General features: G+C 38.2%; 2 protein-coding genes across 2 annotated transcripts; both read right to left on the bottom strand.

Moving 5' to 3' along the window:
• LOC311085995 (polymeric immunoglobulin receptor-like) lies at window positions 1-25,085 on the bottom strand. The gene is made up of 9 exons (XM_084118618.1): window positions 24,876-25,085; window positions 24,387-24,701; window positions 23,976-24,278; window positions 23,835-23,877; window positions 23,302-23,402; window positions 23,117-23,169; window positions 1,213-1,275; window positions 1,048-1,104; window positions 1-963 (listed from the first exon to the last, which is right to left on the bottom strand). Exons 1-9 carry the CDS (start codon window positions 24,934-24,936, stop codon window positions 916-918), a joined length of 1,044 nt encoding a protein of 347 aa, XP_083974744.1. The 5' UTR covers window positions 24,937-25,085; the 3' UTR covers window positions 1-915.
• Window positions 9,368-13,226, bottom strand: LOC311086006 (uncharacterized protein). Its single transcript, XM_084118634.1, has 2 exons — window positions 13,041-13,226; window positions 9,368-12,477 (listed from the first exon to the last, which is right to left on the bottom strand). Exon 2 carries the CDS (start codon window positions 11,793-11,795, stop codon window positions 11,136-11,138), a length of 660 nt encoding a protein of 219 aa, XP_083974760.1. The 5' UTR covers window positions 11,796-12,477; window positions 13,041-13,226; the 3' UTR covers window positions 9,368-11,135.
• Window positions 25,086-26,738: the final 1,653 nt, after the last annotated feature.

Genomic DNA, 26,738 nt, shown 5'->3' with positions numbered 1-26,738 from the left:
GAACTACAAAACTTTTTTTTATTTTAAAATGTGCATGTTTGTAAAAATGCAAATGGAAACAGAATACTGTACAAGTAAACAAAGTATTTTTTTTAAAGTGAAGAAATGATACGCACACAAATATATACCTACAAAATACATAAATACTGTTAAAAAAGACTATCACATTTCAAAGAAGGCTAGTTATGAACTCGACTAATAGATTAATTTACGATCCGTATAACACTGTTCATATGGGTCCTTCTGAAAAAATGGGGCAGGGAGGGGGATCAAGCAAGCGTAAAGTTAACTTAATGTGTTTGTGATCTGTTAGATGTTCATGTAAAGCAAGCCTTAAAAAACTACTCTTGTGATAGTTAGTCCTATTCTGTTCCTGTGTCATTCTCACTGTTGGTGTCAGTGATTAATGACACCTCTCTATGTGGATCTTATCATTTGTTAACCCGTGTAAACCAGAGGAGGGAAACAAAGAGAGTCTCGTATCAATCGCTTTGGCTCAATTCTCAAATTAGATATTTTTCTCTTAAAACAATAAGTTCAGACCTCTGAACAATTACTTTCTTGTTCATGTTAGATTTCAAATTCTTTTGCATTTAAGCAAATTGAACACGTGTAAAAAAGTACAAAATATATAACACTGTTAAAAAAGACATCCCATTTCAAGAGTCAAAGAAGGCTAGTTATGAACTCGCCAAATAGATTTATTTACAGTCTGTATAGCGCTTTTTTCTTGAAACCTTGCATCTGTTCATATGGGTCCTTTTTAAAAAAAATAGGGGAAGGAGGGGGATCAAGCAAACGTAAAGTTAACTTAATGTGTTTATATCTGTGGATCTGTTAGATGTTCATAATTTAAATCACGTAAAGCAAGCTAAAAAAAAGCCTTCTGTTCCTGTGTTATCCTCAATGTTGCTGTTAGTGTGGCGCCACAGTGCTGTATATTGTTCCACCTGCTGGAGGCTTCTGGAAGTGCGAGATCATTTTCAATATACTGCCAGCGGTACAATTAATACTGCACATGAAATAATATATTTCTGTAAAACTTACTTCTTCACTCACAGGAGCATCAACAATAGTACTGTAGGTTACGTCCTTGTTGGGATCCTGTGGAGAAAGGGATCGCAACTGAAAATTATATATATTCATGAAATCTTACTCTTAAAATGTCATATTTCTGAGACATCGTGTTAGTAATATGTCTGGTTTACTTACTCTTGGGCATTCATCATCTATGGTGTTGTATATCACAGGATCTTCTTCAGGTTTAGAGTAGATCTGCATTTCACACAAACACACAGAAAAAGATATTAGGAAAAAGAAATATCGAGATATCAACACATGATATCTTATATATGTTTTCTTTTCTCGTATTTCACTCTAAAAAGTTTTTGACTGGCCTGGAGATTAATGTGTTATGGGGATCGTTGCTCAATTCTCAAATGAGATTAGTTTTTTTTTTTTTTTCAAAACAATAAGTTCAGATCTCTGAACAGTTATTTACTTGTTCATGGCAGATTTTAAATTCTTATTCATTTATGCAAATTGAACACGTTTTGACACGTGAAACAGTAGGCCTACAATTGTTTACAATTTGTACAATAATAAAACATTTTCCTCCATTCTGTCTCCTGAAGGAGTTTGGGTTCCTTGCCACTGTCGCCTCTGGCTTGCTTAGTTGGGGACACTTAATATTCAGCAATATTATTGATCTGACTGTACTGACGCCGTTGGATGAGAACTGAACTGAACTGGACGATGACATCAGTTTTGCAGAACTGCTTTATAGACGAAATGAACTAATTTAGTAATTGATGATCTTTACAACGGAACTGAATCAACACTGAACTTACTTTAGCTGAACAACAGTCGAAATGCAGCATTTCCCTGTTGTCACTGCAAAGCTGTTTTGTATAAAGCGCTATAAACAAAGGTGACACAATTTCTGTTCACCATATAAGAACTTAAAAAAGGCATGTATATGAATTTTCAGTTTAGGCTACATGAAGGAAAATAAATAGGTGCGTTCACGTCATGTCGTAATTACCACAATTACATGATTTAAACTTGTAAACATCCGACTTGTAAACAACGGAAACATCTGTTCACATCCTCATAGAGCTCGTAATTGCAGGTAGTAAGATGTGAATTGTCTGAGAGCTCCTACTTTTACCACGTGACTGCTGTACCACCTGACCACTGCAGATTCATTCCAAACTTAGCCCACATGCTGTATGAATTCCAAACTGCTTTTTTGCACCCTTGAAGGGCACTACGGGAAGGGGACGCCATGTGTAGCAGCGTTCCAAACGAAAGTGAACAACTGAATCCCTTCACGAGCCTTTCCACAAGTCCGTTAGCAAAGGGAACTGTTCTGTTGCGATGGTCACTTCAAGGAAGTAATTTAATCGTTTGTGGTCATGTGACCCAGGGTGACAAGTCCTTGTGCGCGATTCATTTTAAATCTAGAAATGGCGGGGGAGTTGGAGTTAATGTATAAAACAGAATTATTCAAGTTGTTGTGTTGTGATATAGCTATAATATGGAGATATTCTTGTGCCAATAATAATGAACGTAGCTTTTCAAGAAACTAATGAAAATATAAATTGAAACTAAATAAATGATCTCTAAAACTGAAAAAGAATAAATCGCAGGCAATTTTTTTTACTTCGTTTTTAATACACTGCATGTTTTGCTAACTATTTCTCATATTTAAATCGCTGATCTGAACTTACAAATGCGCTTCCAGAGTTTTAATTTACGCTTCTGAAGTTTTCGTTTATGCTCCCTGAGTTAGTAGCATAGTAGCAGTGTGTTCTAATTGGTTACTGAGCTTTTGATTGACAGCTTCGTGACCTGGAAGTGAAGACGTCAGTGGTGTGTTTATGTGTGGATGTGAGCGCCTGTAATCGCAGATTTCTATTTCATTTTAGTGATATTAAGTTTATATCTGTATTTATTTGCTGCTACTGTAGCATTCCCGGCTGAACAGATGCGATTCACTCTCAAGAACTGATGTTAAAGAAGAATTTTATTCCCAAAAAAAACACCTTCCAAAACACCGTAAGAGCTAAATGAAAGTAAACAAACAAACAGACATTAGACATCTCACTGCAAATGATACATGTCCATAAACACATGAGAATACACATTTACAATCTAATTGGCTTTGGTAGCCTAAATAGTGTGAAAACTCAAGTTTTTAGTGAGCAGGGGCTAATGTAATAACCTTGCCTTAATGTACTGTAATAAAACTGAATATGAATTATAAATTGTTTTAATTACAACAATCTCCTTTTAAAGTGCTATATGGACTAAATGACAACTGAATTAACTATAAATTATTTATGTACAGCTGACGATCTCAATTCAGAGAGAAAAACCTAAAATATATGAAATGACCAAATAAAGGCCTAATTTCCTGTAAACAATCTATCAGACGTTCAAATCAAGAGAAACGAAGCAATATTACACTGTGATCTGCTTGTGACAGTAACAATCAAACACACACACTGTGTACATATCATATCACTGATTTACACATGCTAATGACCCACTGACATCTTCAACGAAAACGAAACAAACACTTTAAGGCCTATTTATACTTCTGCGTCGAACTGCCGCCGTAGCTACGTCGTAGGCTGTGTGTAGCGCGCGTACCCTACGGCGTACCCTGACGTGCACCTCTCCAAAAATGTAACAACGCGTCAATTCTACGCGGACACAAGCGCTGTGATTGGTCTGCCAGAACCCCTCCCTCGGGGTTTCACATGCTCCCTAGGTGCGCGTCAACGCGGACAACGACACAGAAGTATAAATTAAAACCAACACGTTGCCTACGGCGTATAGGCTCCGGCGTAGGTCCGACGCAGAAGTATAATGAGGCCTTTAGTCTCTCAAAATTTAGCAAACAACATAAAATTAAAACAATACCTTGTGCCCTTCATCAGCCAGGAGCTAAGAACGAAGTAGAAAGAAACCCTTTTTGAAGCTATCTTTTCGGTGATTGGAGAACTCTCATCTCACTTCCCTGGTAGCTTTAATCAGAATGACGCGTCACATAGAAAGTGCGCCAACATACACACAGCGCGCGCCCGCTGAACTTCCTTTCACGGACTTCAAAATAAGAGCATGTGAGGTAAGTAACTGACGCTCTTGTAAGACAACAATAAAAATACAATGTCACAATAAGCATTCAGCGAAAAACATTAATAAACCAAAACAAACAAATAAAGATTTTTTTTGTTTTGTTTTTTAGCTCAGGTTTAACATTTGGCTCAGGTTTAGTAAGAGTCCCTTTTAGTAAGGCATTCCATGACCACACTGCCCTCTATGGCTGGAGATAAAGGAGACGGCCCACTTCGGAGATAGGGAGATTTAATGGTCCTTTACACTCCCACCAAATCATGAGTGATTTGTATAACGTCAAGGACTATAAATTACGAATGATTTTCAAATAAAAATGTTACCTTTAACTCAGAAACGGACAAAGTGCCCATACTATGGTGAATGTATATCAGCATTTAAGTAATATGATAAAAAGGATACACGTGGTTGTTTTTAGAAGCAGCTAGATGGTCTCTAGCAACAGGATCAGCTTCTGTACTGGGCGTTCAATGACAGACAGCTTGTGGAGTCGACGACCATCCTTCCCCAGATTCCGGTCACCAAGGCATACCTTGACTCGTCTCACAAGCCCGTCTTTATCTGTAGTAGTTTCTGTAACTCTAGCCAGCCGCCACTCATTTCTGGGCAGATCTTCAGCCTTTTCCATGACAATATCTCCCACTTGCAGGTTTCTCTTTGCTGTGTGCCAGCGCTGCCTGGTGGCAATGTTGGATAGATACTCCTTACGCCAACGACTCCAAAACTGCTCTGCAAGGTACTGAACATGACGCCACCTTTTCCTTGCATAAATGTCTTCTCTGACGAACCTGCCTGGAGGTGGTAGTGCTGGAATGGATTTCATAGTGAGCAGGTTATTTGGGGTGAGAGGTGCAAGGCTCTTGGGGTCGTTTAAGTTGTCAACTGAGAGTGGTCTACTGTTAACAATCGCCATAGCTTCATAGAAGAATGTCCGCAGTGATGCATCGTCCAGTCTGTCAGAGGACTGTGAGAGAGTTGAGCGAAGAACATTTCTCACTGTTCTGATTTGTCTCTCCCATACCCCACCTGCATGACTTGAATGGGGTGCATTTAGGACAAAGTCACACTGCTTCTCAGCTAAGAACACTGTCAGACGATTAGTGTCAATTTCCTTTAGAGCATTTCTCAGTTCATTCTTTGCTCCTACAAAGTTGGTGCCTTGGTCGCATTTGATTTGGCGCACTGCTCCCCGTAATGCAACAAAACAGCGCAGGCCATTGATGAAGGCATCTGTAGACATGTCATTTAGCATTTCTATATGAATAGCTCTGGAGCTGAAACATGTGAAGATGAGGCCGTACCTTTTATGTTCCTTCCGACCCTGTCTAGTGGCAAAGGGACCAAAGCAGTCCATACCGCAGTATGTAAATGGCGGGGATGGATTTGTACGTTCTGAAGGGAGGTCTGCCATTCTTTGTTCTTCTGTTGGTCTCCTGAGCTTACGACATGTCACACAGTGATGCACATGGGATGCTACTGTTCTGCTCATTCCTGGAATCCAGAAGCCTTGTGATCTGATCTCATTTATTGTGAGGCCTTTTCCTTGGTGCTTGACATTCTCATGACATTGAGAGATTATCATCTTTGTTATGTGGTGATCTTTAGGAATGACAACTGGGTGCTTGACTGAACTAGGTAGGAGCGCATCACAAAGTCTTCCTCCCACCTTGAGTACTCCTTGATCAAGGAAGGCATCAAGATGATACAGCTTGCTACGAGGTGACAGCTGGGCCCCCTTTCTCAAGAACTTGATTTCCTCTGAATAGGTGTTTCTCTGCAAGTCCTTAATGATGATGCGTTCAGCATCTTGTCGTTCAGCTACTGTACTGTGATTTCTGGACTTATCTCCTTTGGCTCGGCGGACGAGGCGAGCCACAGCTTGCACAGCTCCAGAAAATGAAGACAGCTTTGCCAAGCGGTCTGAGAGGCACTGATGCTTAAGTTCTGCTGTTTCTGCACTCAGTGTCTGAGCCTGTCTTACTTCAGGATCTCCAATTGTTAGTGCTGTGTCAATATCCGCAACAGGAGGTATATACTTGTTCCATAAGAATTTTGGCCCCGTCAACCAATTGGACGTAAGAATCTCACCAGCATTTAAACCTCTTGACGCATGGTCAGCAGGGTTTTCATTGGTGGGAACATATCTCCACTGTTGAGAAGTAGTGCTGAGGTGTATCTTCTGCACTCTGTTCGCTACGAACGTGTGAAAGCGGCGTGCTTCGTTGTTAATATATCCCAAAACCACTTGGGAGTCGGTCCAGAAGTGCTCTTCTATGTCTGGATATTCCAGCTCCTGTTTGAGCATATTGCTCATGGCAACTGAGACGACAGCAGCTGTGAGTTCAAGTCTGGGAATAGTCTGAACCTTAATGGGAGCAACTCTAGATTTACCTGCAACAAGTGCACAATGGATGTTTCCTTCTTCGTTGGTAAGTCTCAAATAGGAACACTGGCCATATCCGCTGTTGCTGGCATCAGAGAAGTGATGAAGTTCTCTTTTGATGACTTTTCCAAAGTTTGCAGGCACATAGCAGCGGGGTATGTTGATCCTTTCCAAGTTCTCAAGATCAGCTTTCCAATGTTCCCACCTTGGCTGCAATTCTTTAATAAGGGGGTCATCCCAGCCTGTTCCTTTTCTGCACATTTCCTGTAGCACTAATTTTCCACTGAGCAAGAAAGGAGCAATAAAGCCCAGTGGATCATACAGTGATGCAACTGTGGATAGTATGCCACGGCGTGTTGCTGGCTGGTCTTTGAGGTCAATAGAGAATCTGAATCTGTCAGAATCAATGTGCCAGTGGATCCCTAAAGCTCTTTCTACAGGTGTGTCATCAAAGTTGAGGTCAAGTGCCTTTACATCAATGGCTCGTTCAGAAATAGGAATGCTATCCAGGACAACTCTGTCATTTGAAATAAACTTGTGTAGTCTAAGACCACCTAAGGCACACAGTTGTCGAGATTCTCTTGCTACTTGGACAGCTTCTTCTGTGCTGGCTACACTGGTGACACCGTCATCTACATAAAAGTCTGTCATGATGAATTTTGAGCCAAGAGGATACATGCACTCATTCTCCTTTGCGAGGTGTTTCAGACCATAGTTGGCGCATCCAGGTGATGAGGTTGCACCAAAAAGATGGACCTTCATGCGGTACTCTTGTGGCTGTAAAGCAAAGTTTCCGTTTTTCCACCAGAGAAAGCGGAGATAGTTTCGATCTGCTTCTTCCACATGAAATTGGTGGAACATCTTTTCAACATCGCACATAAGGGCAACGGGATGTTTTCTGAATCTTAAAAGAACACCAGTCAGCTTATTCATTAAATCTGGGCCTTGGAGCAAGTGATCATTAAGGCTGGTTCCCCGGTACTTGGCAGAGCAATCAAAGACAACACGGAGCTTGTCTGGCTTCTTAGGGTGATACACTCCATGGTGAGGGATGTACCACTTCTCTCCATCCTTTCCTTCATCATGCACTTCTTCTGCATCACCTCTCTCAATGACCTCTTCCATAAACCTTACATAATGCTGCTTGTACCGTTCATCTTTCTGTAATTTCCTTTTAAGATGATTGAGCCTTACGATGGCAAGCTGCTTATTGTTAAGGAAGTGAGGTCTCTCTTTGAAGGGGAGAGGCATCTCGTAATGCCCGTGGTCGTTCTTCCTTATGCCTTGCTGCAGTTTGGTTAAGAAGAGGATGTCATCCTGTGAGACAGTTTTATTATCTTCACCAGCGTCTTTGAAGTCAGACTCCAATACCTTAATAACATCCGCTGGAGTCACTGGGGGGAGCTCTTTAATGCTGACTCTATGACAGATGGTGTTGAAGCTTTGCGATTCATGGTGTGAAGACAAGCGACCAACAATGCTCCAACCTAGGTCTGTATGGACTGCATAGGGTTCATCATCGCCACCTAATATCACTTGTTTTGGTGCCAAAGCCTTTGGACAGCTGTAGCCTATCAGGAGACCAACCTCACAATCCTGCAGAGGTGGAATTTTGTCCACTATTGGAGAGAGATGCTTCCAGTGTCGTGCTGTGTCACAAGTAGGGATGTGAGTGCGGTTCACTGGAATGGAGTCCTTAGTATAAGCAGTTGGCAGGTTGAGGACAACGGGGGAGCTATAGCCTCTTACTTTGAGACCTGACACTCTTTCACTCGGCATGACAACATCCTTTGCAGTCATTGTTGTCAACTTCAATCTCACAGGACAGGAGTCAGCTTGTAGCTGTTTGCTTAGCTCTCGATCGACGAACACAGTATCACTCTGGGTGTCAAGCAGTGCATAAACAAGTTTTTCAGAGGCTGGATTTCTCTCGGTTGATACCCACACTGGCACAATCATTGAAGTATTGGTGGATGACTCACCATTATCTACTTTGTGAGATGTAGTAGTAGTTGTCTCAGTGTCATCTTGGTTTGAGGCTAGTGCAGAGTTTGCTTTCCTTCTGTAGTTTTCATCATGTAGACACGTTGGATGTCTACCATTGCAGGTGTCACAGGATAGACGGTGACGGCAGTCTTTTGCACTGTGGCCTAGTTTCATGCAACCATAGCAGAGATTGTTCTCCTTCACATATTTCCGTTTCTCTTCTAATGACTTTGCCACAAATTTAGTACAATTGTGAATCATATGCTTGATGTCTTTGCAGAAGAGACACATTTTTAAGCTTCCATTAGGTGGCCTTTGTTTGTTGTCATCATTTTGTTTGTTATCCGTAGCTGTTTGGATGTGAAAGACGTTAGCTCTGTTCCTTTTGCTGTCCTTGAGGATCCACTTTTCTGAAGGGGAGTCAGAGGCACGAAGAGCGCTAAAGGAGGTGACTGGATTACAAGTAATCTCTGCTTCCATGGACATGAAGTTCACAAAATCTATAAGCTTTGGAAAGTCATGAGTCTCAATCAGTGTCTGCGTGACCTGACGGTTCCACCGTGCTGCTGCCCAATCTGGTAATTTGAGTACTAGTTTCTGATTTTCATCGCAGTCATTTAGTATTTCAAGCCCCTTGACATGAGGCATAGCTTGATGACATGCATTTAAGAAATCTGAGAATTCTCTGAAACCTTCAGAATCTTTGGGCTGAATCTTAGGCCATTTGGCTAGTTTCTCTCTAAATGCCTTCTGTATGACAAATGGCTGTCCATACCGTTGGTTCAGTTTGTTCCATGCATCATTATAGGCCTCATCATCATTCCTGGGCGATTCCACAGTATCTGTCCACAAGGGGTGTAATGAACAATATAGATTGAATAATACCCAGTTGTTGTCATTTTTTTTATTTTTAGTTCACTATTTTGTTAAAGATAGATGTAAGAAATAATAAAGTTACTTTTATCCCACTAGGCCTTGGCATTATCGTGTAATGAGACTTTATTTTATTTCCGTCCCCAGAAATTGCGGATGTCACGGTGGGACATTCAGTGCATCTGGATTTTTCCTAAGTCATTTCTTTCATTTCCTTTAATAAAATCCTGAATTTTGGCGCAAAACATTTATTTTGGTGTGTCTTCTACAAAATACTACTACTAACACTGAAAGTAGAATTCCCTTAATCCACCACGATGCAATGGAAACATTTACTAACGTTCGTTACACTTTCTGTCCAAGCAGTTACGCACGTTAAACTATGATTCTAAAGGAAGCGGAGATATAATTTTTCCATGTAGTTCTATCAGTAGCATAACGATACAACCATCTTGTGTGGGTTAAATTCTCATATGCGTTGCTACATGATAAACTGTTAATAAATCGGGATAAAACAGGGGCCGAGATTTTCTGTCCAAAAATCATAACGCTCGAACATTTTATTCTGGCGCTGAATTTCCATCTCCTAATGTCTCAACGGTTCTCATCAAAGAAATAAGATTGTCTAGGTCACGGTCGCTCTGCGTGTGAGAAAGTGTTAACAGGATTTCACGGATTTCGACGAATGTGGGTAAGTTTGTGGATTCTGTCCAAAAGGTTACGAACGTTAAAATGATACGAACGTGGTAAACTTTGGTTAAGTAAACATTAAATGGGATCATTGTGGTGAGAAAGGATAAAAGAGTGTGCAAGTCGGATGATTGCGAGTGGTTTCGGACCGAAAGCGTCGTTCATCGTGAAAGAGCATGCATGAATGGTGGTTTTATACATTTTGACAGATTCTGCACATCTTGTTCGTAACTTAGACGGAAATTTTCAGTCTGTCCAACTTCCAACGTTGTTTTCTGCGTATTTTTGACTCAATAAGCTGTTCATGAAAGTCAACATCGTCAATGACATTTTTCTGTTTTTTTTTTTGTTGGTTTTTTTGATGATTTTTTTCTTCTGTCCAATGTTCGTAAGAATATAGCTTAGGCTGACGAAGTTAACACGTTAATAGTGCGTTAACACAATCTGTATGATCTTTAAATTTGATAGTATGATGACAGGTTATTTTAATGTGTTATGAACTTGTTCTATTCTTGTTCTATTCTATGCCAGTTTTCATGAAATGGTATTATTTTGTGTTACAAAGGCAATCTTGCAGGATTGTTTAATTTTTTCCGTCCCCGTTACACACGTTATAACTTAGCACACTTGTAGGAGTTCCTTTGTCTTCTACATTTGGCAAATAAATTTGAAAAATATACCTGTGGTATTTGTTAGTAATTTTGCTGGCTTTCAGTTTATGAACATACCAGACTCAAAAATGCACCTTTAAGTTTATAGAACAGATAATATTAGATGGCCACCCTGCCTGCATGGAAGTCCTATTACCAGTTTTGTGAACTATACACAACGCATGACTCATAACTATACCAAATTAGGAACAAAGTAAAACATGAACTGGGATTCAACCAGATTTTATTAAACTGAATTAGATTAAGTACACTTTCTGCTTGAACTTACATTGTTTTTCCGTCCATGTTACATACGTTAAATTTGACATCAACTCAACTTTGATCAAAGTTTACTAGTTTACCATTGCCAGATTTATCCTGCCTTTCACACAGCTGTACCCCAGGTTTTCTCAGGATGTTAACCTGAGGACAATGGCTTTCTCCATGAAGATTGATTTTTGCAGGCTGTTGTCCTTGCAGTTAGCCCTAAACTGTGGAATCGCCCTCCTATAGAAGATGCCATCAAGAGACTTCCGAGCTGGCCCAGCAACATACCTTTTTAAATAGTGCAGCTTGTCAGCAGAAGAAATGGCCTTTCCACCAATGAGCGACACAAATGCAGCCTTCCACTCAATGAACTGGATAGGATCACCACTGAACACAGGTGGTTCTGTTGTTGGCAGTCTGTTCAGGGCTATGCTATCTTGGACAGCTTGAGCGAGATACGATATATCAGATTTTGGAGGTGAGGATGTTGCGGTGATGTCAGTAGGGCTTGTTGCTGTGATGTTGGTAGGACATTGGATGGGAAATGGAACCACATGCTGCTGCACTGTTATGCTTACATCCTGCTTTTCCCTTGTATTCGTGTCTGAATTATGAATGCTGGCTTCCTGTGCCATTTCTTGATCATAGGCCTGCAGTCTCGCTCTAGCTGCTTTTAGATCCTTCTCTGCCTTTAGTTTTTCTAATTCACACTTTCGAGCTTCAATTTCTTGTATAATTGAGTACTCTGCTTCTTTGGCTGCTAATTCAGCTGCTGCGTCTGCCCGCTTGGCTGCAATTGACATAGCTGTAGACCTCGATGATGTGGTGCGTGAGACTGTGGATCCATAGACAGAGCAAGCATAATCGTGACGGAGTAACTCACGAAGGCTGTTTTACATTTTCTTGATCAAAGTCCTCAAGGCATGCTATTCTGTCAAAAATAATCTTTGAAATATCTTTCGTCACAGCTTCACAAGTATCGATTCTGCGTCTTGTGTCACTGGAAGGAGCGATGTAATCTCTAATTTCTAGGTAGACGTGCATGACATCATCTCTTCCCTTCTCAAGTGCATTAATAAGTGCTACCAGTTGGCTCTCACTAACGTCTGTTTTAAGCTTTTCCCTTGTGTTGCGAGCACAGTCCTTCCATTGTTCGTATAGCTGAATCAATCTTTTCTCCTTTTTCAGGGACTCCTCCTTTTTATATGCACGCATCTTCTCCGTGGGGTTGCGTTGTCGACCAGAACGGTGAAGCTCCTCCTCTTCCATTCCGTTATGAGGCGCATCCACCTGCTGGTCTGGGTCGTTATTTTCAGAAGCGTCCATTTTCTTTACAGGAGGACAGATGAGGTGAAGCTGTTGATCTTCTGGGTGAAGCTCTTACTGTAGCATTCCCGGCTGAACAGATGCGATTCACTCTCAAGAACTGATGTTAAAGAAGAATTTTATTCCCAAAAAAAAACACCTTCCAAAACACCGTAAGAGCTAAATGAAAGTAAACAAACAAACAGACATTAGACATCTCACTGCAAATGATACATGTCCATAAACACATGAGAATACACATTTACAATCTAATTGGCTTTGGTAGCCTAAATAGTGTGAAAACTCAAGTTTTTAGTGAGCAGGGGCTAATGTAATAACCTTGCCTTAATGTACTGTAATAAAACTGAATATGAATTATAAATTGTTTTAATTACAACAATCTCCTTTTAAAGTGCTATATGGACTAAATGACAACTGAATTAACTATAAATTATTTATGTACAGCTGACGATCTCAATTCAGAGAGAAAAACCTAAAATATATGAAATGACCAAATAAAGGCCTAATTTCCTGTAAACAATCTATCAGACGTTCAAATCAAGAGAAACGAAGCAATATTACACTGTGATCTGCTTGTGACAGTAACAATCAAACACACACACACTCTACATATCATATCACTGATTTACACATGCTAATGACCCACTGACATCTTCAACGAAAACGAAACAAACACTTTAGTCTCTCAAAATTTAGCAAACAACATAAAATTAAAACAATACCTTGTGCCCTTCATCAGCCAGGAGCTAAGAACGAAGTAGAAAGAAACCCTTTTTGAAGCTATCTTTTCGGTGATTGGAGAACTCTCATCTTCTTCTTCTTCTTCTTTTTATTGGCGGTTGGCATACCAATTTGTTGCATTACCGCCACCAACTGTTTGGGGTGTGGAGCTTCAATGCGGATTTCTACTAACACGTAATAACAAAAAAAAAAAAAAAAAATAAAAAAAAAAAATAAATAAAGTATATATTCTTGATTATTCTTAAATTCGATCAAATAGCTCTGTTTCTTTAAGGTATCTCATGACAGCTGGCCATGCTGATGGCTTTGATGTAGAAAAGGAAAGTAAACCCTCTACTGATAAATGTGTGTAACCTAATTCTTTAACTTGTTCTAACAATATGATTCGTTCTGTTCTGTATGCTTCACATTCTATTAATATATGCTCTACCGTTTCTCTCCTGTCACAATTAATGCATAGTCCTGTTGCGTGTTTCCCTAAACGATTGAGATTATGATTAAGACCTGTGTGTCCAATTCTTAGCCTTGTGATAACAGATTCCCCCCTTCGTTTCCAACCACCCTGCCTCCTTGTTTTCACTTGTTTCTGTATTTTATATAAAAAACGACCTTTTGCCTCCTTTTCCCATTGTTCTTGCCATATCCTATTGATTCTTGTTTTAATGATACACTTAATTTCCATTTTACTCAATGGAACTGTCCATTGTATGTCTGACTTAAGAGTCTTTTTAGCCAAACGATCAGCTTCTTCATTACCCTCTATTTCTACGTGAGATGGGACCCACATAAAACACACTGTAATATTAAGATTTTTTAATCTATATAAACTATGAAAAATTTCACAAATCAAGTCAGGCCTACAAACAGATTTGCAATTTGCTATACTTATTAATGATGCCATTGAGTCTGAACATATGATATATTGATTATGCCCAACCTCCTCTATCCATGTGAGTGCTAGTAAAATAGCTAAAAGCTCCACAGTATACACTGCTAAATAATCTGAAGTTCTTTTAAAAATTGATTTCTGAAAATGTGGTATATATACTGCTGCTCCCGTCTTTCCTGTACTTGGGTCTTTTGATCCGTCTGTAAATATTTGAATACTATTATTATAGTTACTACATAGATATTGTTTTACCAGATCATTTATCACACCATATTCCTTGTATTGTTTTAACATCTTTGCGATTTCTAGGTCCACAACTGGTAATGGAAATATCCAAGGAGGAATAGCAGATAATGCCACTGTACAGCTGTAATGTAATTCCACAATTCCCAGTTTCTCAGCTTGACTGTTTCCCACCCATCCAAAACTGTTAAACTGCTTCCTTCCATGTTCCCAACATGCGTTCAACACTGGTTTGGTTGGATGACCCTGCTTATGTCCCTGCAAATTTACCCAATATACCATGGCAAGCTGAAGACGTCTAAGAGATAGAGGCATCTCCCCTACCTCCACCTGGAGAGCTGGAATTGACGAAGTCTTGAATGCACCACTACATAGGCGGAGAGCTTGTGCTTGAACCAGGTCGAGCTTCTGCAAATGAGATTTTGCAGCTGAGCTAAATGTAATGCATGCATAATCAAATGTTGATCTAATTAAGGCAATATAAATATGTTTAAGAGAGTTCATACTAGCACCCCAACCACTTCCTACCAGACATCTCATAACATTAACTGCCTTTTTACATTTGGTAACATTCCTCTGTATATGATCACCAAATGTCAGCTTATGATCCATCCATACACCTAAAAACCTTATATTTTGTACCTGTTTAACTGATTGCCCATAAAGAGTAACTTGTATTGCAGGAGTGTTACGTTTCTTAGAGAAACAAATAACCTGTGTTTTGTCTACAGAAAACCGAAAACCCCACCTGTTTCCCCAGTTCTCAACATTACTGACTGCTGTCTGTAGTTTCTTTTCAACAAATGCTGCATTACGACCGCTTACCCATATTGCCCCATCATCTGCATATAGTGATCTCCCAAGGCTAGCATCAACCTCTGAAAAAACCTCATTAATCATGATATTAAATAAAATAGGACTACATACACTTCCTTGTGGTACTCCATTTTCTATAGAGTAAACATTAGAGTAAGATACTCCAATTCTTACCTCTATAGTCCTGTCTTTCAGAAAATTCATGATCCAGTTGAACATTCTTCCACCAATTCCCATGGATTCTAATTTAATAAGAAGACCCTCTTTCCATAACATGTCATAGGCCTTCTCCACATCAAAGAAGACAGCAGCTACTATTTCTTTTTTAACCTGAGCCTTCCTAATTTCATCCTCCAAACATATCACTGGATCCATAGTTGTCCTTCCTCTACGGAAACCACTCTGTTGTGGTATTAGCAAATTCCTACTCTCTAATATGTAAGTTAACCTGTCTGTGACCATACGTTCCATTATTTTACATATATTGGATGTTAATGCGATAGGTCTATAGCTGGTTGTTACACCTTTATCTTTTCCTGGTTTCCCAATTGGGATAACAACAGAATGTTTCCATGCTGACGGCAATACCCCTAACTCCCATACCTTATTAAATAACTTCAGGATCACCAACTGCGCTTGATGGTTTAAGTTTTCAACCATTTTATAACATATTTCATCCTTACCAGGGGACGTTGCTTTGACTCCTACCAATGCTCTTTTCAGTTCAAATAAAGAAAAGAAAACATTTGATGTTCCATTAAAGTCCTCCTTTTCCATTAGGATATTAGAGTTTCCTCTCATTACTTCTTCTCTACCTTTCCTTGCATCAGGTGTCAGATTTGTAGAGCTATGAACTTTAACAAAAGTCTCCGCCAGAGCCTCCGCTTTATCCCTATTTGTTATCAAAACTTTATTATTATATTTAATAGCTGGCAATGTATACTCCCTCCTAATTCCTCCCATCTTTCTTATCATTCCCCATACTTGACTAATATGCGTTTCTCTCCCTATTTTATTGCAGAATTGCTTCCAGTAATCTCGTTTAGCTTTCCTAATTGTCCATCTAACTTCTGCTTGTGCCTTTTTGTATTCTATTAGGTCATTAAAAGAGAAGGATCCTTTAACTTTCCTAAAAGCTCTATTTCTTGTCTTAATTGCTTTATTACATTCATCTGACCACCAGGGGACTGTCTTATGTTGTTTTAATCCACTTCCTTTTCCAATAACCTCTTTTGCAGTGGAGTACATGATTTCTACAACATTTGTATTAAAGTCATCTATATTATCATACCTATTTTGACTAATTTCTTCTAACCTCATACTACATGTCGCTTTATAAAGTACCCAATTAGCATTTCTTAATTTCCATCTAGGGAAACCTATTTCCTCCAACTGAATTGGACCCACTCCTATTTCACAGATTATTGGGTAATGATCACTGCCTACTGTGTTATCATGTATTACATCCCACTTACTAACTCTTGCTATTTGTTTAGACACCAGAGTAAGATCAATTGGAGATTCCAATCCTCTTGTTACATCTATTCTAGTGCCTCTTCCGTCATTCAAGCAAACTAGATCTTGATCTTCTATAAATTCTTCCACAACATTTCCATTATAATCAGTGTGTGTACCACCCCAAAGTGTGCTATGCGCATTAAAGTCCCCACACCAAACTGTCTTATGCATTTCTCCACCAATTATCTTTTCAAGCACCCCTTTATTTAGCTTCCCACATGGATTATAATAATTCACTATCCATATGTTCGTTTTCCCTATCCACACTTCAATTACAATTGCCTCAGAGTCTTTACTTATATTTATAATCCTGTATCCTATTCCCTGTTGAACAAACATAACTACACCACCTCCATTGCCGCTTTCCCTGTCCCTGCGTATAGCCACATATCCATGTAGTATAAAATCTAATTGAGGCCTAAGCCATGTTTCTTGCACACAAATAACATTAGGTTTCTCACTTCTTTCTTCAATATATTTTTTAAATTCCTGTCCATTAGAGCAAAGACTCCGGGCATTCCATTGTAGAATTGCAAAAACCATTATGATTCTCCACATGTTGACTGAGTTTCCTGTGTCCCTGCTATGAGTGTTTCATTTATTGCATCTACTGTTAATTCCCCCAAATTAAGATATTTTTGTGCTGCCTTTATGATAATTTTAATCCTCTCTGTTCTGCTTTGTGTTTGAGCTGAACAATTGACTACTTCTGCCAGAAATGCAACAAACACAACACTATCCACTCCAATATTTGGTTTGGTTGCTATAGGCCTATCATAATCTCTTCTTGCCTTGTTAGAACTCTGATCTTGCCTCTGCTCAGAACTCTGATCTTGCCTTTGTTCAGAACTCTGACCCGGTCTCTGCTCAGAACTCTGACCCTTTCTCTGTTCAGCCATTCTCACTATTGGTGATATTGTCACATTTCTTTTTGCATTAGTTACTTTAATGGCTTCAGCATATGTCATTTTCCCTTCAACTCTGACTCTCTGCACTTCCGCTGCTCGTTTATGCACCTCACATCCTTTATACGCAGCACTATGTTCACCCCCACAATTGCAACATTTGATTTTTGTACCTTCGTTACATTTGCCATATTCATGATCCTCTCCTCCACATTTACCACACCGCTGTTTGCCTCTACACACCGCTGCTACATGGCCAAATCGTTGGCATTTAAAACACCTTAGGGGAGGAGGAACATATGGTCTAACCTGAAAACTCATGAATCCTACTTTAACTCTTGTTGGCAGCATTTCTTCCTGAAATTGCAATAAGATAGATAAGCTCTCCTGTTTTGTTCCATTCTTGAAATACATCAGTCTCCTAGCCTTCACTACTTTAGCTCCAGATACATTTTCCAAGATTTCTTCAGTAGTTAAATCAGTTGAAATCCCTGTAATAACTCCTTGTACTGTTTTCTCTTGCCCCCAAACAAAACATTTGATTTTCTTTCCTTCCAAATTAGTCATTTTAATCATGTCATCTCTCTGTTTGGCATCAGAACAAGTAATCAACAAATTACCATCTCGAAGTGGTTTAATATTCACAGTACCTACGGTGTCATGTAAAGCTTTCGTCAATTTCAATGGGTTAACTGAGCCGGGAGAATCAAACTGAAGTTTTACCTTAAACTCTTCCCCTCTAGCTTGAGATGCACTGACAACACTCTCCACATCCGAATCCCAACGATTATCATCATTAAGTTTTCCGTCTTTCTTTTTCCTTTTGAAGTTTCGAACTATTGTATACCATTCTCCACTGTTAATTTCTCCCGCGTCCTCCTCTCCCATCTCCATCTCACTTCCTACTCCTACGTCACTTCCTGCCATCTCCACTCCACACCCCACCTACTCCAGAACTCTCATCTCACTTCCCTGGTAGCTTTAATCAGAATGACGCGTCACATAGAAAGTGCGCCAACATACACACAGCGCGCGCGCCCGCTGAACTTCCTTTCACGGACTTCAAAATAAGAGCATGTGAGGTAAGTAACTGACGCTCTTGTAAGACAACAATAAAAATACAATGTCACAATAAGCATTCAGCGAAAAACATTAATAAACCAAAACAAACAAATAAAGATTTTTTTGTTTTGTTTTTTAGCTCAGGTTTAACATTTGGCTCAGGTTTAGTAAGAGTCCCTTTTAGTAAGGCATTCCATGACCACACTGCCCTCTATGGCTGGAGATAAAGGAGACGACCCACTTCGGAGATAGGGAGATTTAATGGTCCTTTACAGCTACACTATATTGTTGAGATGATTTCTTATAGAAGGAACAGACGAATGATATTTATCATTAGTCATCGTCGCTATATCAGGAGCCTACTCCTGGTAAGTCTGATTTTTTTTTTTTTTTCATTAATGCTATACTAATACTATTTATAATACTGGCTTTTTTCCGGTGGAGAGGCATTTTAGAGCTCAGTGAGAGCCCATAACATTATACAGCTGTGTTGTCTTGATTTTACTGTTAGCCCAATCATTACATGACTTGTTTATCTACATTCGGTTACAGTCTTCGATTAGATCATATTTCCCCCCAGCCACCCCAAACAACATTGGGCCGATGCCATAGGACCAGAGCGCTGTCAATCACTGCCTGATTCAACTTTGGCAATGTAAAGCCTTTTTACCATGCCAATAAAGCTATTTAAACCTGAATTTCTCAATTGCTGATTAATTTGCGATACAAAGTTTTTGAAAGAGGAGAGACACGACTTGACCCCAGACCACGTCTCTGTTCGTAATATGTAAACACTCAATTATTTTTAAGTATCGCCCTGGTTGCAATATTTATTCTGATTACCTTTGTGTGATAAAGATGACTGATAAAGCTGTTAGGCTATATGTATCTAGTATGAGTAACAAAATGATTTTTCTGTGTCCATATTTGACTAATAATAATGAAAAAAAGTGCACTTCAAATGAACATTTCTGAGAAAAATGTTTAATCTTTAATAGTCTTTAATAATAATATATGTCCAAATTAAAAACTTAATACATGCAAGTAATTATGACTGAACACATCCAGCAACTAGTAGGCCGCTGTCGGTAGCCTAAAAGAGGCCTAGAAATAGGGTTTCGTTCCGACAAACGGGGCAGTACTTTTTATTTTGCTCAATATGTTCAACGTTAATAAAAGGTATCCAAGCAAAAAGTTCTCCACGCATTATCCTGCAGTTAATGAGAAATTGTAATTTATTGGCGCACTATATTGACTGCGTATTGAGACATATAAAACTGTTGAGCTAGATTTTCAACCAATCAGCATTGAAAATGTAAGTAGGTCACAGCCGAAATCAAGCCAATATCACTACGCACATGTAAACATGGAGGAGGACGTAAGCAGCGCATCTTCATCTGATAGCGGCGATCAAGCTCGATTAACACCCGTAAAGTGTATTCTTCATGTCGGAAAAGATGGTGGGAAAGTTCCGCAGCCCTTTACTTAAGTCCGATGGGAAAAAATCAAGCAATGTGCGTAGGAATGGCTCAAAACGTCGGACACTACTATATTGAGCAAAAGAAAAATTAGTGCCCCGTTTGTCGGAACGAAACTGAACAATACAGCTCACGTACAGCGGCCTATACGGAATACACAGCCATATTTTTATATATAGGGCAATACAGCCATCTACTGGTTACACAACAGTATTACAGATGATAAATGCTGCTTGACTCTGAAGTAAATATTTAGTACTGTAAAATCCCTTAAATATATAAGCAGTTTGTATTGTTAGATTATAATACATTTCCTCTCTCATTTTCCAGGGAGTGGAGCAACTTTTCCATAAACAAAATTCTGATGCTGACACAGGATGGAGTGATAGTACCAGAGATCCACTGTCCCTATCAGACAATAATCTTACTCTGTTCAGAAACATCACCTTTGAATGACTGGGATCTTGATCTTCAGACACCTGATTTATTTTAATATAAACTAGCAAATATTTCAATTTCCTCTAGATTAAAACAAACATAGTTCACAAGTACACAAGAGGTTTCACTTTATTCTTATTAATCTATGCTGATCTTGGATTAGCATACCAACATAATACCAGCATATGAATGTTGAGGGGATAGTTCACCCAAAAATACAATTCTCTCTTATTTTACTCACCCTCATGCTGTCCCAGATGCATTTTACTTTCTTTCTACAGATAAACACGAATTAAGATTGTAAGGAAAGTAATCCATCTCTGCGAGTCCTAAAGACGCTTTAAAAACCACACACAGTGACCGTGAAGGTAATCCATGCGACCTCAGTGGATGAATCAATGCCTTCTGAAAGTCAAAACAGGCTAGATAAGAAAAATACTAATAATATGACTGTTTTAACTATTAAAAATCACTTCTGACCAACTGTCTTACGTACATGGGTTACAATCCACTTGTATTATGGACTCACAGAGATGGATTATTTCCTTAAAAATCTTTGTCTATGTTTATGTCAAGAAGAAAGTCATATACATCTGGGATGGCATGAAGGAGAGTAAATGATGAGAGAATCCTCATGTTTCGGGTGGACTATCCTTGCACTGCTTGTATCCAGTCACTGCTTTGCTATTGTACTGCAACAGGAACTGCTCAAAGAATCATTGCAACATTTCAAATGTATATGAATTTTTAAAATGTATTCTGTATTTGTAATTGTGCATTTTGTATAGTAATGTATATCATGAGAATACTGTGCATTACATGTATATTATGCAGTTAATGTTTTGTGGATTCCGGTCACAACATAATTGCATCCAAGACCTTCACTCTGATACTTGTGTATATGCTTTAGTGACAATAAAGAATGCACATTTATTTGAATTCATATTTTCAATTACATTCATTTAACTGGTTGTATAAGTCACGATTGAAATGGTTGATGATTGTTAAAATATATTTACAATTTTAAATGTTAGAAGATAGTGTTAATTAAATGAAATAACTAAATACAATTATCAATTTAAAAAATGGCAACAAGAACATTCTTTGTGTGACGTATGTAATGAAATGCCCTTTGAGGTCTTTAATTCATGATCATTAATTTTGATGGTGTAAACGTATATCATGCTAACGATGAGTAGTGTGATGGCCATGGTTGCCAACCTTGATTACCTGGTTGAAGTTTGACTTTCTTGACGGCTGAATATATCACACACGTTTGCTAGTATTCTCTTTAAATTGTAACAGCTGAACCTAATCAGAGCCTAACATGCAAAAGAATCATCAGGAATAAACAAATATTCTCCGAAAACATTGGACACTACAATATTTTAAGTATTATATAGGCTACAGTACTTTAATGTGCAATTACACCTGAATAGACTGAATAGATATCTTGTGCTCCTAAAAGCTTCTGCCAACTAAGTAGTAGCAGCAGGTAAATACAGAAAATTAAAAAACAAACATAACTTAATATCACTAAATTGAAATAGAAAGCTGCGATTACAGACGCTCACATAAACACCACTGACGTCTTCACTTCCAGGTCACGAAGCTGTCAATCAAAAAATCAGTAACCAATGAGAACACACTGCTACTAGCCCCGCCCCCACGAGAGAAATGTGTCAGAACGGCGAACGAAAACTCAGGGAGCGTAAACGAAAACTTCAGAAGCGTAAATGAAAACTCTGGAAGCGCATTTGTAAGTTCAGATCAGCGATTGAAATATGAGAAATAGTTAGCAAAACATGCAGTGTATTAAAAACGAAGTAAAAAAAATTGCCTGCGATTTATTCTTTTTCAGTTTCAGAGATAATTTATTTAGTTTCAATTTATATTTTCATTAGTTTCTTGAAAAGTTACATTCATTTTTATTGGCACAATAATAATTCCATACTATTACACATATTTTCATGTATTTCATATTAAGTTTTAAAAAGTGTCAAGTTCTTCTTTAGAAAAGTCGTGAAAATGCGTGGATTTTTTCTTTTGCTATAAGAGTAAATTCGAATAGAAAAATTATATTTGCTGTCATCTCCCATGACAACTTATGCTTGTGAGAAACACGGAAATATGAATAGGGTCCATTATGGGAACATTACTTTTGAATGAATTCTAAGAATGATAATAATGTAATAATGTATTCTCAGAACTTTGGCTAATGTTCTGGCAAAGTTCACTCAAAGTTATAAACAAACGTTCGTAGCCTATGTTAATAGAATGTTAATATTCTTTAATAATGTTCTCAAAACTTGTAGAATAATAATGTATAATGTTTTTGAGCGAAAGTTTTGAGAACATTATTAAAGAATATTAACATTCTATTAACATACTGTTGGAACGTTTGTTTATAACTTTAAGTGAACTTTGCCAGAACATTAGCCAAAGTTCTGAGAACATTGCTTGTTAGCTGGGATATTTTTTCTGTGTTCAAGTTTGACTTTTTTCCCAGTAAACATTTAACTGTTTACTATCTGTTTCTATTCAGCTCAGTGTGATACACAAAAGCATCCAGCTACACAAAAATGACATTCTTGCATAGTATAGAGTGTCAATAGAATAAAAAATTTAACAAAAACGAAAAACTGTATACACTGATATTGTCATATGAACATTTTCATTACTACATGCTTGTAAATTAAAGGACTTACTGTGTCAATGGTCCTGCTGTCGTTTCTCTCTCTGTTTTGGTGTTTATTTTGCTCTTTATTTTAAAAAGGGGAAACAATAATATGACATTAACAGAGTTTATGTATATGTGCTGTTGAGATAAATGATAACATGGCATGAAATGAACTTTAAAAAGGATTAGGAATGGAGTGCAGGTCAAACTGACCGGGTCTCTGTTTCCGTCTCCAGGTGAAAACACCGACCAGAATCAACAGCAGCAAAAGTGCAGCTGAAACTGGAAGCCACACAGTCAGAAGACCTTTATCTCTGTGGGAAATAAGAAAACACTTTAAAATCGGTTCATTCAAAAAGTTCAGAAAGAGTTGTGGAACTAATTCAGCTGAATAAAAGCACCAGAAAACAAGGCATCTGAACTAAATTTCCACCAGGCCATTAAACTTTAATGCCTTTCAGGTAAATAGTCTTAGAATTAGTTTAAGCTTATTCTATTTTATTTTTATTTTAAACAATACAGATGTATTAATTTTGTTCTTTAATGCCTTCAGCTGTACTATTATTCTGGTTTCCTGTTTTACTTCTGCAAAGATAGAAAAAAAGAAAGAAAAATCACTAGGGCAATAAGGAAATGATTATAAGCATTAAAGACAAATAAATTGAGGAAGTAGAGCATTGATGACAAAACAGCCAAATATAGAATAATTATATGAAGATTTTAATGAGAAATATTTCAATACTAACGAGTCTCTCTTTGTTGTTTTTGGATTGTCTGTGGCCCCGTTTACTGTCAAAAGTAAAATTTTAAAAGTTTACTGCAAAGCAATTTTAGTTGTGTTTTATTTAAAATATAGTAGAAAAATATTTATTAATTAAAAATTGTACCTGCTTGGGTTACAGTGAGTTGAACAGGATTCAGTGCCTCTCCATAAGAGCAGAAGTACCATCCAGAATCACTGAGTCTCAGTCCAGTCATCAACACAGTGAAGGAGCTTCTCCCATCATCACTGATCTGGACTGATGAATTCTGGGATGTGTCAGTCCTCTTCTCAGTGTAACAGCTCTGATCTTTATATCTGCACCACTGTTTGAGTTTATTCTGATATCCAGAAGTGTAGAAACACTGGACACTGACATTATCACCTTCATGTCCAGATACACTGCTGTTCATCACAGACACACCAGGAGCTGAACACACAGACACAAGACATTTGAGATTATTAAATACATACAGTATGTGTGAAGTCAGAGAATTTGACATTAGAATGTGATTAAAATAATTACAAAATCTCATACCAGACTGAACCTGGAGATGAAGCTCATATGTGACAGTCAGTTTTCCATCAGTCTCCACAGTACAATAATAATCCCCATCATGTTTTGAGCTCTGCATGTTTCTCATAGTCAGAGTAAAGAGACTCTGATCAGGATGATCAATTACTGACAGATTCTCCTCTGTTGTGTTTGTGTATATATTAGATTTATCATTATCTGAGTACCAGTATTTCTTCTGCGGTGGGTTTTTCTCATCATAATGACATGGGATGGTGACAGATCCTCCAGTCTTAACAGTTACGGTGTGATTTGACCAACCGCTGAAGCATTCAACACCTAAACACACAACACACAAACCGTTATTATGTCCAGGATTAACAATAATTCACTCCTTAATTTGTTCTATTTTCACATAAAACACATTAAAAGCATAAACAGCTGAGCATAAAAACTGCAAAATGATAAACAGGATCCATTAGAAACAAAGACAGCACAACATTTATTACTCACCTGAAATGAGCCAAAACCCGATTGAAATGTAGATAATTTTTTCCTTCGCGTATGTGGCCATTGTGAAAGTCTCTCTTCCTGTATCTTGAGTTGTCTTACTGTGTCTGTAGTGACTGCTGCACTTCCCTTTTCTCCCTTCATATAACACTCAAACGTCTTGCGCCATCTGGCTATATGCAGTGAGGATAGACTCTAGATTTCAAGTTATGTTCTTGTCACACTTTCATTTACATCTGTGTTTTTACACTCATTTTTATCAATCACAAATAATTTATGATGACACTACCAGCACCAAGCTCCATTTTTCTGCCTGAGAACATGATGTGTGATTGTTTCACTTTTTGAGTAATTACAACGAAGAAATAAACAATATTTTATTTTGGATATCCAACATTTTCCTTACGAAGTCAAAAGTTTTGGTTCTTCTGAATTTAAATAATATCTGTTTGATTTGTATGTTGACAAGTTAATGCTACATTATGAAACTTTTACCCCTCTAGCGGTTACAAAATTAAACCGAATGCATTTTGCGTACATTATGTAACCTGGGTGAATTTGAGCAATTGAATGTAGTGTAGGTAGACTAGACATGTTATGTTAAATGTAATTCACAAATCTTAATGCTGACTGTTTCTTTAAAATTCAGTTTTTTTATTTTGTTTGGTTGAAATGTACTTGCTGGAAAATGTGGTTTTTACAAGCAGTTTGATCTTTTATTTTGTTATTGGATAAGAGATCGCAGAGCCCACCTCCTAGAGAGGTATTCGTGGCGGTGATTGGTTGTTGTGAGGGGGAGACGAGAAAGATGACAAGCTAAGTGAGAAGGTGAAAACGGAGAAATCCAGATCGTATTGATTTTCCTATATTGTGGTTTATTTGACTATCTAACCGTTAGTAAGTGATTCGTGATTAATGTTTAAGATGAGGGTGTGAAAGATAAATGTTTTGTTGAGTTTAAAGTGACTTCAAAACGAAGACAGCATCTTTTTGTTTTGCCGCGATGGTCGCAAAAATGGGAGAGAGAACGAGATACGATCTTCGGGGACTAGATGGCAGTTTAACGCTGCGTTTCTGAGGTAACTCGTTGTAAAGCCATAATCATCGTAAAGAATGACGACTAACCAGATAGCGCTCTGAATTACCGTGAGGTTCAGAGTTCCTCTGGCCACGTGGGACACGCGGAGCCACTGAATACATCACGAGAGCCGCCAGAGAGCGAAACACTTGTTTGCCAAGCCCAACGGACAGCTTGCAGGTATTATTCAATTTTATTTTGTGCTCTTTGGAGTGAAGGGGCCAATTCTGAGTTTGCTTTAAAGGCCACAACGCACACAAGCAACGCTACAGGCCTGCAACGAGGGGGGAAAGCGCGCACGTGAGACTGTGTGAGAGAGAGTGTGTGTGTGTGGGCCCACTATTATTTTTTTATAACTTTGGTTCATCTGAGTAAGAGGATCCTTTTGTCATTTGTTGTTTTGAAGGGTTAATGTATGTAGTTAAAAACCAAACTACATGCCATTTGTCATTTGAGATATTCAAGTGATTTTTCCGTGTTGCATTGAGTGACATTTCCTCAGTCACAAGTGAAGCTAGGTGTTTTGAGACCCTAGGGAAATTGTATTTCTTCTATTGGCAGATCTTTATTTTAATTCTATATTCAAATAACTTTGTTTTCAAAATAAATGTGTAATTGTTTATTGTAAAATCACAGATTAATTTCCTTACTTTGGTTTTGTATTTTAAATAGTGGTAACGTTAGTGGTGTTGTTAAATACTCATTTTGAGTGTTTTATTTTCTGCGCTTCATATCAATAAGAGAGAAAAATAGTGTGAGTTGAGTTTTAAAGAGAGTTCCCAAAATTA

Source organism: Abramis brama (genome assembly GCF_963993115.1).
Source record: "Abramis brama genome assembly, chromosome: 7".
Classification (NCBI taxonomy): Eukaryota; Metazoa; Chordata; class Actinopteri; order Cypriniformes; family Leuciscidae; genus Abramis; species Abramis brama.
This window is presented reverse-complemented; position numbering and strand designations above follow the sequence as displayed.

Coding starts and splice junctions, on each gene's coding strand:
- LOC311086006 (XM_084118634.1), bottom strand. CDS start 11,795: ATGTCAATTGCAGCCAAGCGGGCAGACGCAGCAGCTGAATTAGCAGCC.
- LOC311085995 (XM_084118618.1), bottom strand. CDS start 24,936: ATGGCCACATACGCGAAGGAAAAAATTATCTACATTTCAATCGGGTTT. Junction 24,702..24,875: donor CGGGTTTTGGCTCATTTCAG/GTGAGTAATAAA, acceptor TTGTGTGTTTAG/GTGTTGAATGCTTCAGCGGT. Junction 964..1,047: donor ATGCTCCTGTGAGTGAAGAA/GTAAGTTTTACA, acceptor TCGCACTTCCAG/AAGCCTCCAGCAGGTGGAAC.